This window comes from Camelus ferus, chromosome 23 (assembly GCF_009834535.1).
Source record: "Camelus ferus isolate YT-003-E chromosome 23, BCGSAC_Cfer_1.0, whole genome shotgun sequence".
NCBI lineage: Eukaryota > Metazoa > Chordata > Mammalia > Artiodactyla > Camelidae > Camelus > Camelus ferus.
Window position 1 is genome coordinate 28,118,996 of NC_045718.1, and position 13,221 is coordinate 28,132,216.

General features: G+C 42.2%; 1 protein-coding gene and 1 long non-coding RNA gene across 6 annotated transcripts in view; one reads left to right on the forward strand and one right to left on the reverse strand.

Annotated features, from left to right (window-relative positions):
* Nucleotides 1-13,221, forward strand: part of LOC106730067 — a 58,952-nt gene that overhangs the window by 29,865 nt on the left and 15,866 nt on the right. The window lies entirely within an intron of this gene.
* The window catches only part of SMYD3 (SET and MYND domain containing 3), a 557,874-nt gene that overhangs the window by 6,651 nt on the left and 538,002 nt on the right, over nt 1-13,221 (reverse strand). For all 4 annotated transcript variants that reach the window (XM_032466566.1, XM_006188107.2, XM_014562147.2 and 1 more), the window contains one exon: nt 10,125-10,233. In XM_032466566.1, the coding sequence (XP_032322457.1) occupies nt 10,125-10,233 (109 nt within the window). The remainder of the gene's footprint in view (nt 1-10,124; nt 10,234-13,221) is intronic.

Sequence of the window (13,221 nt, forward strand, 5' to 3'; positions counted from 1 at the left end):
CCATTCTGTAGGTTGTCTTTTTGTTTTGTTTATAGTTTCCTTTGCTGTGCAAAAGCTTGTAAGTTTAATTAGGTCCCACTGGTTTATTTTTGCTTTTATTTCTATTGCCTGGGTAGACTGCCCTAGGAGAACACTGCTAAGATTTATGTCAGATATTTTGCATGTTTTCTTCTAGATTTATCATGTCTTCTTTTAAGTCTTTAAGCCATTTTGAGTTTATTTTTGTGTAATGGTGCGAGGGAGTATTCTAACTTCATTGATTTACATGCAACTGTCCAGTTTTCCCAATGGCATTTGCTGAAGAGACTGTGTTTACTCCATTGTATGTTCTTGCTTCCTTTGTCAAAGATTAATTTACCAAAAGTTTGTGGGTTTATTTTTGGGCTCTCTGTTCTGTTCCATTGATCCATATGTCTGTTTTTGCACCAGTATCATGCTGTTTAGATTACTGTAGCTCTGTAGTATTGTCTGAAGTCTGGGAGGGTTATTCCCCCAGCTTCATTCTTTTTCTTTAGTATTGCTTTGGCAGTTCTGGATCTTCTGTGATTTCATATAAATTTTAGGATTATTTGTTCTGGTTCTGTGAAAAAATGTCCTGGGTAATTTGACAGGGATCACATTAGATCTATAGATTGCTTTGGGTAGTATGCCATTTTAACAATATTAATTCTTCCAATCCAAGAACATGGGATCTCTTTCCATTTATTTAAGTCCTCTTTAATTTCCTTAGTCAGTGTTTTGTAGTTCTCTGTGTATAAGTCTTTCACTTCCTTGGTCAGGTTTACTCAAGTATTTTATTTTTCTGGATATGATTTTAAAAGGGATTGTTTCTTTACTTTCCTTTTCTGTTATTTCATTGTTAGTGTAAAGAAATGCAACTGATTTCTGTATGTTAATCTTGTATCCTGCTACCTTGCCAAATTCTTTTGTGAGTTCTTGCAGCTTTTGTGTGGAGCCTTTAAGGTTTTCTATATAGTATTGTGTCATCTGCATATAGTGACAATTTTACCTTTTCTCTTCCAGTGTGGATCCCTTTAGAATGTTTCTGAGTGTATCCATTTGTATAGATTTTTAAGTAGCTGTTCTAGGTCTTATACATGTATCTTATATATAAGTTACATTATCACACTCTAGTGGTGTCCTCATTTTACCTGTTTAGAAACCTTACCTCCCTTTATGTTTTACCCTCCTTTATTTGGAATATAATTGTCCTAAATATTTCCACTAAATACATTTAGAACCAGAGAAGACAGTGTTATAATTTTTGGTTCAAGTGTCAAACATTATCTAAAATACTCTAGAGGAGAGTGGAAGTCCGTTTTACTTGCCCCTATTTTTGCTGACCATGTTCTTTCTTCCTGATGTTCAGAGACTCCTGCTTCTATTATTTCCTTTCTGTTTAGAGAATTACTTTAGCCATCCTTTTGGGATAGGTCTGCTGGTGACAAATTCTCAATTAGTTTCCCTTCATCTGAGAATGTTTTGATTTCCCCTTAACTCTTGAAGGCTATTTTGCTGAATACTGGTTTTTGAGTTAAGTTCTTTTTTTTTTTTTTCAGTCCTTGAAAAATATTGTGCCACTTACGTCTGGCCTCCATGGTTTCTAATGAGAAAGCCACTGTAATTCAAATTGTTTTTCTCCTACAGGCACACTGTCTTTTTTCACTTGCTGCTTCTAAGATACTTTGTCTTTAGTTTTCAAAAATTTGACTAGGATGAGTCTTGATGTGATTTCTTTGGATTTTTCTTGTTTGGATTCACTTAGCTTCTTGAATCTGCAGGTAGATGTTAATGTGTACAGTTCAGTGGCATTAAGTATATTCATACTACTGCACAACCACTACCGCTGTCCACATCCAGAACTTCTGGGTTATCCCAGAATGAAACTGTGCACCCACTGAACAGTAATTCCCTTTTCTCTCCAGCTCCCAGTTACCACTATTCTACTTTCTGTCTCTCTCTGTTTTTGACTACTCTAGGTACCTCATGTAAATGGAATCATACAATATTTGCCCTTTTTTGACTGGCTTATTTCACTTAGCATGTCTTCAAGGTTCATCCATGTGGTTTCATTATTAAGGCTGAATAATATTTCATTGTATGTCTGTTCCACATTTTGTTTATCTATTCATCCACCCATGGACATTTAGGTTGTTTCCACCTTTTAGCTACTGTTAATAATGCTTGCTGTGAACACTGGTGTATAAATATATGTTCAAGTACCTGCTTTTAGTTCTTTTGGGTATATACCCAGAAGTGGAATTGCTGGATCAGATGGTAATTCTGTGTTTCATTATTTTTGAGGAACTGCTGTACTGTTTTTCCACAGTGGATGCCCTGTTGTGCATTCCTGCCAGTAATGCACAGGAGTTCCAATTTCTCCACATCCATACCAACACTTGTCTTCTGTTTTGTTTTGTTTTGTTTTTAATTATTTATTTTTTTCTTCAATTACAGTCTCCCTAGTGGGTGAGCAGTAGTATCTCATTGTTGTTCGGGTTTGCATTTCCCTAATCATTAGTGACATTAAGCATCTTTATATGCCTTTTGGCTATTTGTGTATCTTCTTTGGAGAAATGTCTATTCAAGTCTTTTGCCCATTTTTTAATTGGGCTGTTTTGATGTTTAAGTTTAGGCATTCTCTGCATATTCTGGATATTAATCCCTTATCAGATATGTGATTTGCAAATATTTTGTTCCATTCTGTTGGTTGCCTTTTTACTCTGTTGATAGTGTCCTTTGATGCACAAACATTTTAAATTTTGCTAAAGTTCAGTTTATCAATTTTTTTCTTTGTTGCCTGTGCCTTTGGTGTCATATCCAGAATAATCACTGCCAAATCCCATGCTCTTCCTCTGTTTTCTTCAAAGAGTTTTATAGTTTTAGCTCTTATATTAGGTCTTTAATCCATGCATTACTTTTTAAAAATTCAAGTACAATTGATTTACAATGTTGTGTTAGTTTCTGGTGTAAAGCAGAGTGATTCAGATATATGTAATATCTGGTAGATATGTACTTTTTCAGATTCTTTTCCATTATAGGTTATTATAAGCTACTGAATATAGTTCCCTGTGCTATACAGTAAGACCTTGTTATCTACTTTATATATAGTGGTGTGTGTCTGTTAATCCCAAATTCCTAATTTATCCCTCCCCTTCCTTTCCCCTTTGGTAACCATAAGTTTGTTTTCTATGTCAGTGAGTCTGTTTTTGTTTTGTAAATAAGTTCATTTGTATCTCTTTTTTTTTAGATTCCACATGTAAGTGATATATGATATTTATTTTTCTCTCTCTGACTTACTTCACTTAGTGTGATAATCTCTTAATTCCATCCATGTTACTGCAAGTGGCATTATTTCATCCATTTTTGTGGTTGAGTAATATTCTATTGTGTGTGTGTGTGTGTGTGTGTATATATATATATATACACACACACACACACACACACATACATACATGTATATATACACACACACACATCTTAATTCATCATCTGTTCATGGATATTTAGGTTGCTTCCACATCTTGGCTGTTGTAAATAGTGCTATGAACATTGGGGTGCATGTATCTTTTTGATTAGAGTTTTCCTCTTTTCTGGATATATGCCCAAGAATGGGATTGCTGGATCATATGGTAACTCTATTTTCAGTTTTTTAAGGAAACTCCATACTGTTCTCCATAGTAGTTGCACCAGTTTACATTCCCACCAACAGTATAGGAGGGACCCTTTTCTCCACACCCTCTCCATCATTTATTATTTGTAGACTTTTTGATGATGGTCATTCTGTTCAGTGTAAGATGATACCTCACTGTAGTTTTGATTTGCATGTCTCTAATAATTAGCAGTGTTGAGCATCTTTTCATGTGCCTATTGGCCATCTGTATGTCTTTGGAGAAATGTCTATTTAGGTCTTCTGCCCATTTTTTGTTTGTTTTTTTGCTATTGAGCTGTATGAGCTGTTTGTGTATTTTGGAAATTGTTGATCCCATCATTCATGCGTTACTTTTTAAATATAGTGTTAGGTAAGGGTCCAGCTTCATTTTTCTGCATGTGGATATCCAGTTTTCCCAACACCATTTGTTGAATAGACTATTCTTTCCCCACTGAATGGTCTTGGCACCCCTGTCAAAAATCATTTGACATATACATGAGAGTTTATTTCTGGACTCTCTGTTCTATTCCATTAGTGTATATGTCTTTATGCCAGTACCACACTGTTTTGATTACTGTAATTTTATAGTAAATTTTAAAATCAGAAAGTGTGAGTCCTCCAGCTTTTTTTTTTTCCTTTTCAAGATTATTATGCTATTGGGGTCCCTTGAGTTTTCTTATGTATTTTAGGATGGGTTTTTCCATTTCTTAAAAAAATTGGGATTTTGATAGAGATTGCACTGAGTGTATAGATTGCTTTGGTAGTTGTGACAGCTTAACAATATTAAGTCGTTCAGTCATGTACATGGCATGTTATTCTGTTTATGTCTTCTGTAAGTTTTTTCAGTAATGTTTTAGTTTTCAGTGTGTAAGTCTTTACCTCCTTGGTTAGGTTAATTCCTAAGTATTTTATTCTGTTAGATGCTATTGTAAGTGGAACTGTTTTTTAAATTTCCTTTTGGGATTGTTCCCTGGCAGTATATAGAAACACTGCTGACTTCTGCATGTTAATTTCATATGCTCCTACCTAGCTGAATTTATTAGTTTTAACAATTTTTTGTGGAATCTCTAGGGTTTTTGACATATAAGATCATATCATCTATAAACAGAGATAATTTTACTTCTTTTCAGTTTAGATGCCTTCATTACTATTTCTTCAAGTACTTTTTCTGCCTTACTCTCTTTCTCTTCTCTTTCTGGGACTCCAAGATTAGAACTTTTGTTACAGAAACACCATGGGTCCCTGACATTGTGTTCAATTTTACCTTTTTTTAAGTCATTTTCTCTCTAGTTTTTAGATTGGATAGCTTATATTGTTCTATCTTCAAGTTCATTAATTCAGTCCTCTAGCCTTTCCATTCTGTTGTTAAGCTCTGGTCTGTTCATTTTGGTAATTGTATTTATCAGTTCTTAAATTTCTATTTGCTGCTTCTTTCTATTTCTTTGGTGAGATGTATTTTTTCATTTGTTTTGAGGATGTCTGTAATTGCTTGTTTAAGCATATTTACGATAGGCTTTAAAATCTTTGTCAGATATTTCTAAAATCTTTAATCTTGGAGTTGGCATCTATTGTCTGTCTTTTTTTCATTAAGCTTGAGAAGCTGAATTTCTGCTTGTTTCCTTAATGTGACTCATCACTATGCTTTCATTTAATTGATTATTCTCTTATCTTCTCTGTTTTTGGTTTAGAAACACTCTTGCAATTAGTATGCCCTATTTCAAGTCAGTAGTGGACGTTCATAAATGTCAGAGCCAGGGGCTTCCAAACAGCTCTTCAAAGGCATAATTGACAGTTACGGCACGTCACTCTTTGCCTACCCCTTGTCCTCCCTCTTGCCCTCCCATCCGTCCACATGTTAAGGTGATGTTACACATTTGGAGGAGAGCTTTTTAACCTAGCAGCTGTAGGCCTGTAGAGAGTCCATGGAGGGGCTTTAGGTGCTTTCCCTAAAAGCCCCCTTCCCCACCAGATACAAACATATGTTGTGTGTATGTACATTTTTCTCTGGTGAGTCAGTGGTTCCCATACAGTTCCTAAATGAGAACATGACCAAAGAGGTTAAGAATCATTGTAGCAGATTAAGAAATGGGAACAACAGACTAGGAGGCTCTAAATCATCCATTTACAGGGACTTGAGATCAGGGTGCAGGCTGGAGTGGACAGAGGCCAGCGTGGTGGTGTTGGGAGCTTTCCCTCAACCAACCGAAATAGCTCGTTAGCTCGTAATTATGTGGGTGCCACAGGCACAGTGTCCAAGAGAAGCTTGAAAGATCCGCAAAGTGTAGAATGTTTCAACATAATGAAATGAGAAGAAACATTATTACAGTGTAATGCTAAGAAATTTACATCTAAATAAAAAATGGTTATTGAGGGAAAGAAGTTTGACTTTTTCCAACCTGACTTAGTTAACCAGGCACTGCTAACAGAGCAGCTGGTCTTGTCCAGGGCAGCATGCAGCACTCACAGAAGAGAAACAGGCTCACTGACAAGATAGTCCAGAGAGGATGGTAGCCCTCAAGGTCCCAGAAATAAATGGAAAGAAATGACAGTAGATTAGAGACCGGAGAAAGCAGGAGGAAGGTACTGTGAAGGGACCCCAGGACTGTCCTGTGGCAGCAATCAGGGGAATTACCGTTGAGCCCAGTAAAGACGGAAGCCCAAACCAAATCAGAGCTGGACTAAATAGATTCCTTTCCTGGAGGAGGCTGGGCCTAATTGAATCTGTAACAAATTTCTGTTTCTCAGGCTTTTCTCATTTTTGTTCCAGACTCAGCCTTTGAAACCCTTATTTAAACTCTTTCATCCTGTTATTTCCAGAGTTTCTAAGAAAGGCCATGTAGGGGCACCAGTCTAAGGAGAACATCAGTTTAAAAAGGCAAAGAATATATCTCCCCTTTCTCCTCTCTGGGCTACTTGAGCCCCGAGAAAGCTCAGGAGGAGAAGCTTTCTGCAGAACGAAACTGACTTGCTTCTAGACTCACAGGTCCCATAGCTTGCAGAGTGATGGACGTGTTCAGGCCATTCCTCTGTATGATACTGAGATGCGTAATAAGAAACATATACTTGGGCTTTTTCCCACTTTCTGGCACAGAGCTCCTAAAACGCTTGGAATTTCCTAAGTGATGAAAACAATAAAGGTGTCGTTTGTGTTTCTAATGAGATGACTTACAAGGTGCACCTAAGGATTCGGGCTGGTTGCCAGGAGAACCAACCATGTGATGAGAGAATTAGAACTTTCAGTCCCAACCCCTGATCTCTGGGCAGGGAAGAGGGCCTGGAGGTTCAGTCCGTCACCAATGAATAGTCAACCATACCTATCCATTGAAGCCTCCATTAAAAACCCCAAAGGGCAGGTTTGGAAAGCTTCTGGGTTGGTAAACACAATGAGACTTAGGGAAAGCTGTATCTTGGAGAGGGCAGGAACCTCCACGCCTTTTCCCCATGCCTTGCCCTGTATGCATCTTTTCTATCTGGCTGCTCCTGATTTATAAACCTTTTATGGTGACCTATGAAGTAAAATACATGTTAGCAAATTAATCAAACCCAAGGTGGGGGTCCTTGGAACCTCCAATCTACAGCCAGTTGGTCTGAAGCAGAGCTTCGGGCTTTTGATTGGTATCTGAAGTGGAAGGCGGTCTTGAGCTGTGGAATCTGATGCCATCTCCAGGTAGATAGTTGTCAGAATTGAATTCTTGAATTGTAGGACACAAGCTGGTGTCTGAGAAACACCCCTGCTACACCATACTCTGATCCCAGGAAGATCTGGTCCACTAGCCACAGACATAGTACACGTCAGCTAAAAGGACAGTGTGAGGGGGGTGCTTTTAAAGACCTCTATTCATTAAAATACCCATTCATTCAAGTAGGTAGTTGATAAGAGCTTGCTGTGTTTCAGTGTCTATGTTATGTAGCTTTTGTATCTCCTGGTGCTAAGTCAGGGTTCTTGCAGAATTCCTACCCACCTCCAGGAAACAGAGCACACCCATGTGAACTGCTGGGGATGTATAATATAATTATTCAACAAGGGAAACACTGCATAACCACAAACACAAGTGCTAAAGGGACCAGGTAGTGAGGGAGTGATCAGAAGGAGGGTTCCTACACACTAATAATCCTTCACGTTCTCAAAATACTTGGGACTTGGCAAAATACACCTTCACAAGTGACCTTATTTACTTCTAAGACAATTCTATAGGGTAGTTATTACCCTCATTTTTAAAATAAAACTATATTCAGAGGGATTAAAAGACTTGCTTCAAATCGTAAAATCTGAAGTAAATGGTGGGGCGGGAATGCAAACCACTGACTCTAATCTGGGTGTCGTCCTGCTGCTTGACCCTGCTGGGGTGCACATCTGCATTTTAGTTGATAATCACAACCTGGGAAGTCTGGGTAAGGCCAGGACTTACCCCCGAGGCCTCATGACAGACGTTGTGATGATGCTGTGAGATCTCCCACTTGGCACCTGTCAGTGTCTGTGCTTGGGCTTATTTTTGGTACCAGGAGTAGAGGATGCTAAAACCATCACCAAGAGAAGCTTCTGGAGGAGGCCAGAATGGAACTGGGCACATGGGAGGTAAAAGGGCAGTAAGAGTGTCATAGGAAGGGCTGGTGACTGCCGGGCCCCCGTTATCCTGTAAATCTGCATCAAGATGTCAGTCTGGGTTAGATCAGGCTTGTCTTTGCAGCTGAGGGTATGAGACAGCTCCTTCAGGAGTTCTGCATGCAGTGGCAAAGAGAAAGCCTCACATGAGGAACAGCAGAGATCCAAATCTCCTCTGGGTTGGCATCAGAAGCTCAGCGAGCTCTGAAGGGATTTCTATACCGAGTCTTAGTAGAGTCTCATCCCTTCCGCTGGGCCAGTCTAGTCGGAAGGGGCAGCCTGGATACCAGCCTGGATTTAATGACTTGTTCACACGTCTGTCTCCTCCACTAAATTGTAAGGACAACACTGGGCCTTACTCAGATTAATAGAAGCACTTAATAATTAACATGTGTTGAATTCAACTGAATGAACTAGACTTTGCTCTGCCGCAGTGTGACTCCAAGCCTTCGCTCCTTCAGTTTTTAAATGGGCATGGAAATGTCTGGCCCCCTGGCCTCAGATGGCTGACATCTGTCATGAGGACCAGATCCATCATGTACGCATGAACAGTATTAATACTTTCTAGTCCCATATAAACATAAAGGATTATTCTGATCACTTACAAAACACCTACTTGGAGGTGACCCTCCAAGTGGGTACATCATATACTTGGGAAGTTTTCTCCACGTTGTCTTTTTTGTCAAAACGTTCACAAGTAGACCCTCAATAGGTATTTCCTGTCTAACTGACTGGACTGTCTGACCACCATCAGCCAGAGCAGAAGAGAGAAGTTCTCCCTGAGACTGCAGGAGACTTCCGGTGCTCTTCCATCAGTCTGGGTAAAGTTGTCGGACAAGGCAGAAAGAACAGGAAGGGCCGAGTGCCTTCAGGACTCCTCGTGTTATTCCTGTTGACCACGGGCTGATTTCAGTTGGAGATCAGGAAGAGGCAACAGGGCTAGCATTCAACAAAAACCAGCATCAGGGATCTCATTTTTAGGAATCCATTAGGCGTTTGTTATTCTTATCTAACTGTGGACCAGCCAGCCCCTAGACATTTCCTAAGAGATCCTGACTCAGGGCCTGGGTCTCCCTACTTGTCTGTGGACCAGGGCATGGTGGCCCAGAGGACCCCATGAAGGCACCAGGAGCTGTCCGTGAAACCCCACAAACCAGGTCTCTGTACCAGTGCCTGGACCAGATGAGCACACGAGCTCTGCCAGGGTAGAAGGGCACAGAGGAGAAACATCACTCTGACAACGCAGTCCAGCACCGTCCCTGCGCTCCCACTTAGCTTCTCCACACTTACTGCCAGCATCGTATTGACCTCCTCACCTCTCTCCCTCCAACAATGAATACTTCCCAAGTCCCAGGTACCTTGTGTGGTGCCAAGCTGGTTACAAAGATAAGCACAGAGCCCTCGCGGTCTCCCAGTGGGGAAGGCATCAGATACTCCTACGGCTGCACGATAAGGGCTCAGTGGCAGAGAGGAACAGCGTTGAAAAGACCCAAGAATGAGTAGTAAGTGGTTTAGTGTACACTGGCCACATGTGTGTAGGAGAGGGTGGCGGTGAGGAGACTGCGAAGGTGGAGGAGGGCACAGGTGCAGTTTGCACCAGTTAGTAAGAGTTGATTGTTAAATTTGCATGATACTTGTGAACTGGATGATCTGATGTTGGTAGTTTAAAATCAGCCGTGGTGGGCACGTTTCTACAACAAAGGTTGGCAAACATCACAAATCAGTTTTCCAGCTGGTTGTTAACATTTATGGGCCCATGTTTGTGCACCAGTATATGTGTAGAGTTGCTAGAAATCTCAGGGAAGGGGCCCCGCAACAGTCAGAAAAGGGTATTCCAGGCAGAACTGCAAACTAACTTGGCACACTCACCAGCCTCAGATTCTTCATCGCTTGGGGAAACATGCCTTGATGTAACTGCAGTTTGCCAACTTTCATTACTTGCACACCTCTGACGGGATGGTTTCCTGGGAAAAAAATCCTGGAAGAAAACAAACGGCAAACAGTGTCAGCAGCTCTCACCTTTGCAGTCGGCATTTTGTCAGGAGACTATGAACGTGGGCGCGCACGCTGGCTGTGACTGTTAATGAGCCACTGAAAAGAAATTAGCCTGCAGCTGGGAGAACGCAACACTGAGGGAATAAGCACACTGTCGTCTCCCGCGCCCCAGAATGCCTGTTGCATTAGGAAGACAATAACAGGACTGGGATGCCTCTGTAATAAACCCTGGAGAGGAAAATCTGGACCTCTGCCTTTATACTTGGCAGGGGATGTGCAGACCAGGTGCTAATCTTATCCCCCAGCCTCTCCCGTGGAGCTCCAGCACCTACGACAGCCCTAGAATGGAAGCTGGCCTCTCAGGATGTAACTGTTATGGAAATGAGTAGAGCTTTCAGGACTCCCATCTAGATGCGCCCACACCCTCCTCTTAACTGTAAAGCCCTCTGAGTCTCAGCTGCAGGCTACATCGTTCACCAGAGTCCACCTTCCAGGCCCCGTCTATTTATTGGATTCTAGAGCTTTTGATTCAGAGACCCTGTCTCTGCCACGAACTCCACACACACTTGACGTCGTTCACACATACCAGAATAGAACTGCGTGGTGTTGGGGACCAAAGGATGACACTTAGGGCTGTTTCAGACCCAGTGTTATTTCAGCTTGATTCAACAATATGTCTGCAATTTGGCCTCTTCTGCCTCCCACATCCTCTAATCTTGGAGTCTACTGAGCTCCTGCTGTGTGTGCAAGATTGTTCCTGGGGCTGGGGTGAATACTACACTGTAATATATGATTTTCCCTCAAGTCCCAATAATCCTATAAGAAACAAAACATTCATGCAACAGTTAAAAAATATCACAGGATAGAGCACGACTTCATGTCCCAATGAAGCCTCAGTACATAGTAATGCTCAGTTCAGCTGAGAAAATGGTACAGGAGTCATGAAAAAGAGAGGTGACTGATGATTGGTTTGACTAGGGAAGGTCCCCTGGAGGAGGGAAAGAGGACTTAACCTGGCTCCCCAGGATTTGGGAAGGCTTGTCTGGGTGGGGAGAACGGAAGTGCATCCTGCTGTTGGAAGGCGTGAGAGTGCCCTCCAGGGGCCGCCTGTCCAGAGACCTCCATAACATAACCCAGAGAGTCACGACTTACCCAGGGCTTGCCATGTGCCAAGCACTGATCTGCTTTTCATTTATGAACAGTCATGGAACCCACATCTAGGCTCTGCTGTATAATGGAGATGAGGTAGGTTTACCAGGAGAGACACGTGTGTTCTCTGATTAGCGTACACAGATCTACAAACCATTCCCTCTCCTGGAACCTCAGCTCTTCCCCGCATGAAATGTGATATGGAAGCTTTCTTCATTCAGGCTCTTAAAGAAGTGGAAAGCAGTACCTGAGAGGGAGGTATTTAAATTAATAGAAGGTTGGCCATGCTTCTTTTAAAAAACTGAAAAGGGAGAAGGTGGAGGGAACAAAGGAGACACCTGGGTCCTGGGTTTCCTTTTGTCTCCTGAGTGTGCCAAGAGATCAATCACTTTACCTCCCATCCCTTCAAAATGAGCATCATTATCTACTTGTGTGGAAGAGATTTTAAGATCCCCAGACAAAAGGCTTAAGTACAGGACACCATTGCCCTGTACTTAACTGCCCTGGACACTTTCCTTGAAAAGCACACCTGGATTTGGGACTTTAAATTCAATTATGCCACCTTCATAGCAATAAAATAAAGGCCAAAAAAGAACTACATACTAATAATCATTCCATTAAGTGGATGTCTGTCACGTCAGTTAGCAGGAGGAAAGAGAACCTTTGGTTCTGTAGTGGCAGGGAAAATGGTGCATAATTACTCCACCATGAGTACCTGCTCTGGTTGCTTAAAGATATTAAAAAACAAAGCGGAGCTTCGTAAGGAGAGGATGAGGAAGTGGCTGGGAGGGGGACTTCCACATAAATATTTACGGAGTAGTCTCATAGCTCTGGCAGGGGTGCTGAGCGTGTGCCTGGGTGGTTTCTGGAGGCTTCCCAGCTGACATATGGAAGAGCATCATGAACACTTGCTGGAACAGCACCCCAGGGAGGACGGGAAGCTCGCTTCTGCTGGGAGAGGGTCTCCACCGCGGGCGTGGGCTTTCAGCAGCTTCGCTGTGTGTGACAGTGACGAGGAGCGAGGAGGGCCTCCAAGTGGTCTTCACAGGACTGTCAAAAATCAATGCCGGGCTGAGAGCCTGAACCGGAGAAGGAATGGGGGATGCCTGAGGACTGAAAACTGGAGTTTGAGAGAGGGGAAGGGACAGCTAGGAGATGCCAGGTTCTGTGCCCAGGGCATAAGGGATACAGGAAATCCAAGGTGAGTCCCTGCCTTACTCAGTATACAGTCTAGTTGCAGATGTGAACCAAATGAAGTCACGATGCAGGGAGGAATCTGAGAGCTGCCAGACCACGGCGCAGACAACGGGTGCCCCAGAAGCAGACCAGACTGCAGTGATTAGGGGAGGTTCTTTGGAGCCAGAAGGTTCAGACTGGAAGAGGTGAAGGGCTCCTAGGACAGCACGCGGGGCCTGGGAAGGGACAGGTAGCTCTGGCGATGGAACAGAAGGCTGAATACAAAGAGCCAGTGAGCACACTGGTCTGGCCGACAGGAGGCGAGCAGGAGAGGAAATGTGCTTGAGGCCAGGCATGACTGAAGGGGGCTGAGAGTATTTCACTGAGAGTAGAGAACAAGGAAAACTGGTAAAGAGACCATACAGACAGAGAGACCTGAGGCAGGATGGTGGTAATGAGAACAGAAAAGAAGGATCTGATGCAAAAAAATGCTATACAGATGATTCAACAGGACCTGGAGCCCTGCTGGGGCCCAGCAGTCAGAGCTGACTCCAAGATTCAGAAATCGAAATGCCACCCACCAAATACAAGCTAACTGTGTAATAACAAAACCATTCAACAAGGCATTCTACTTGTTTGGGTGTGA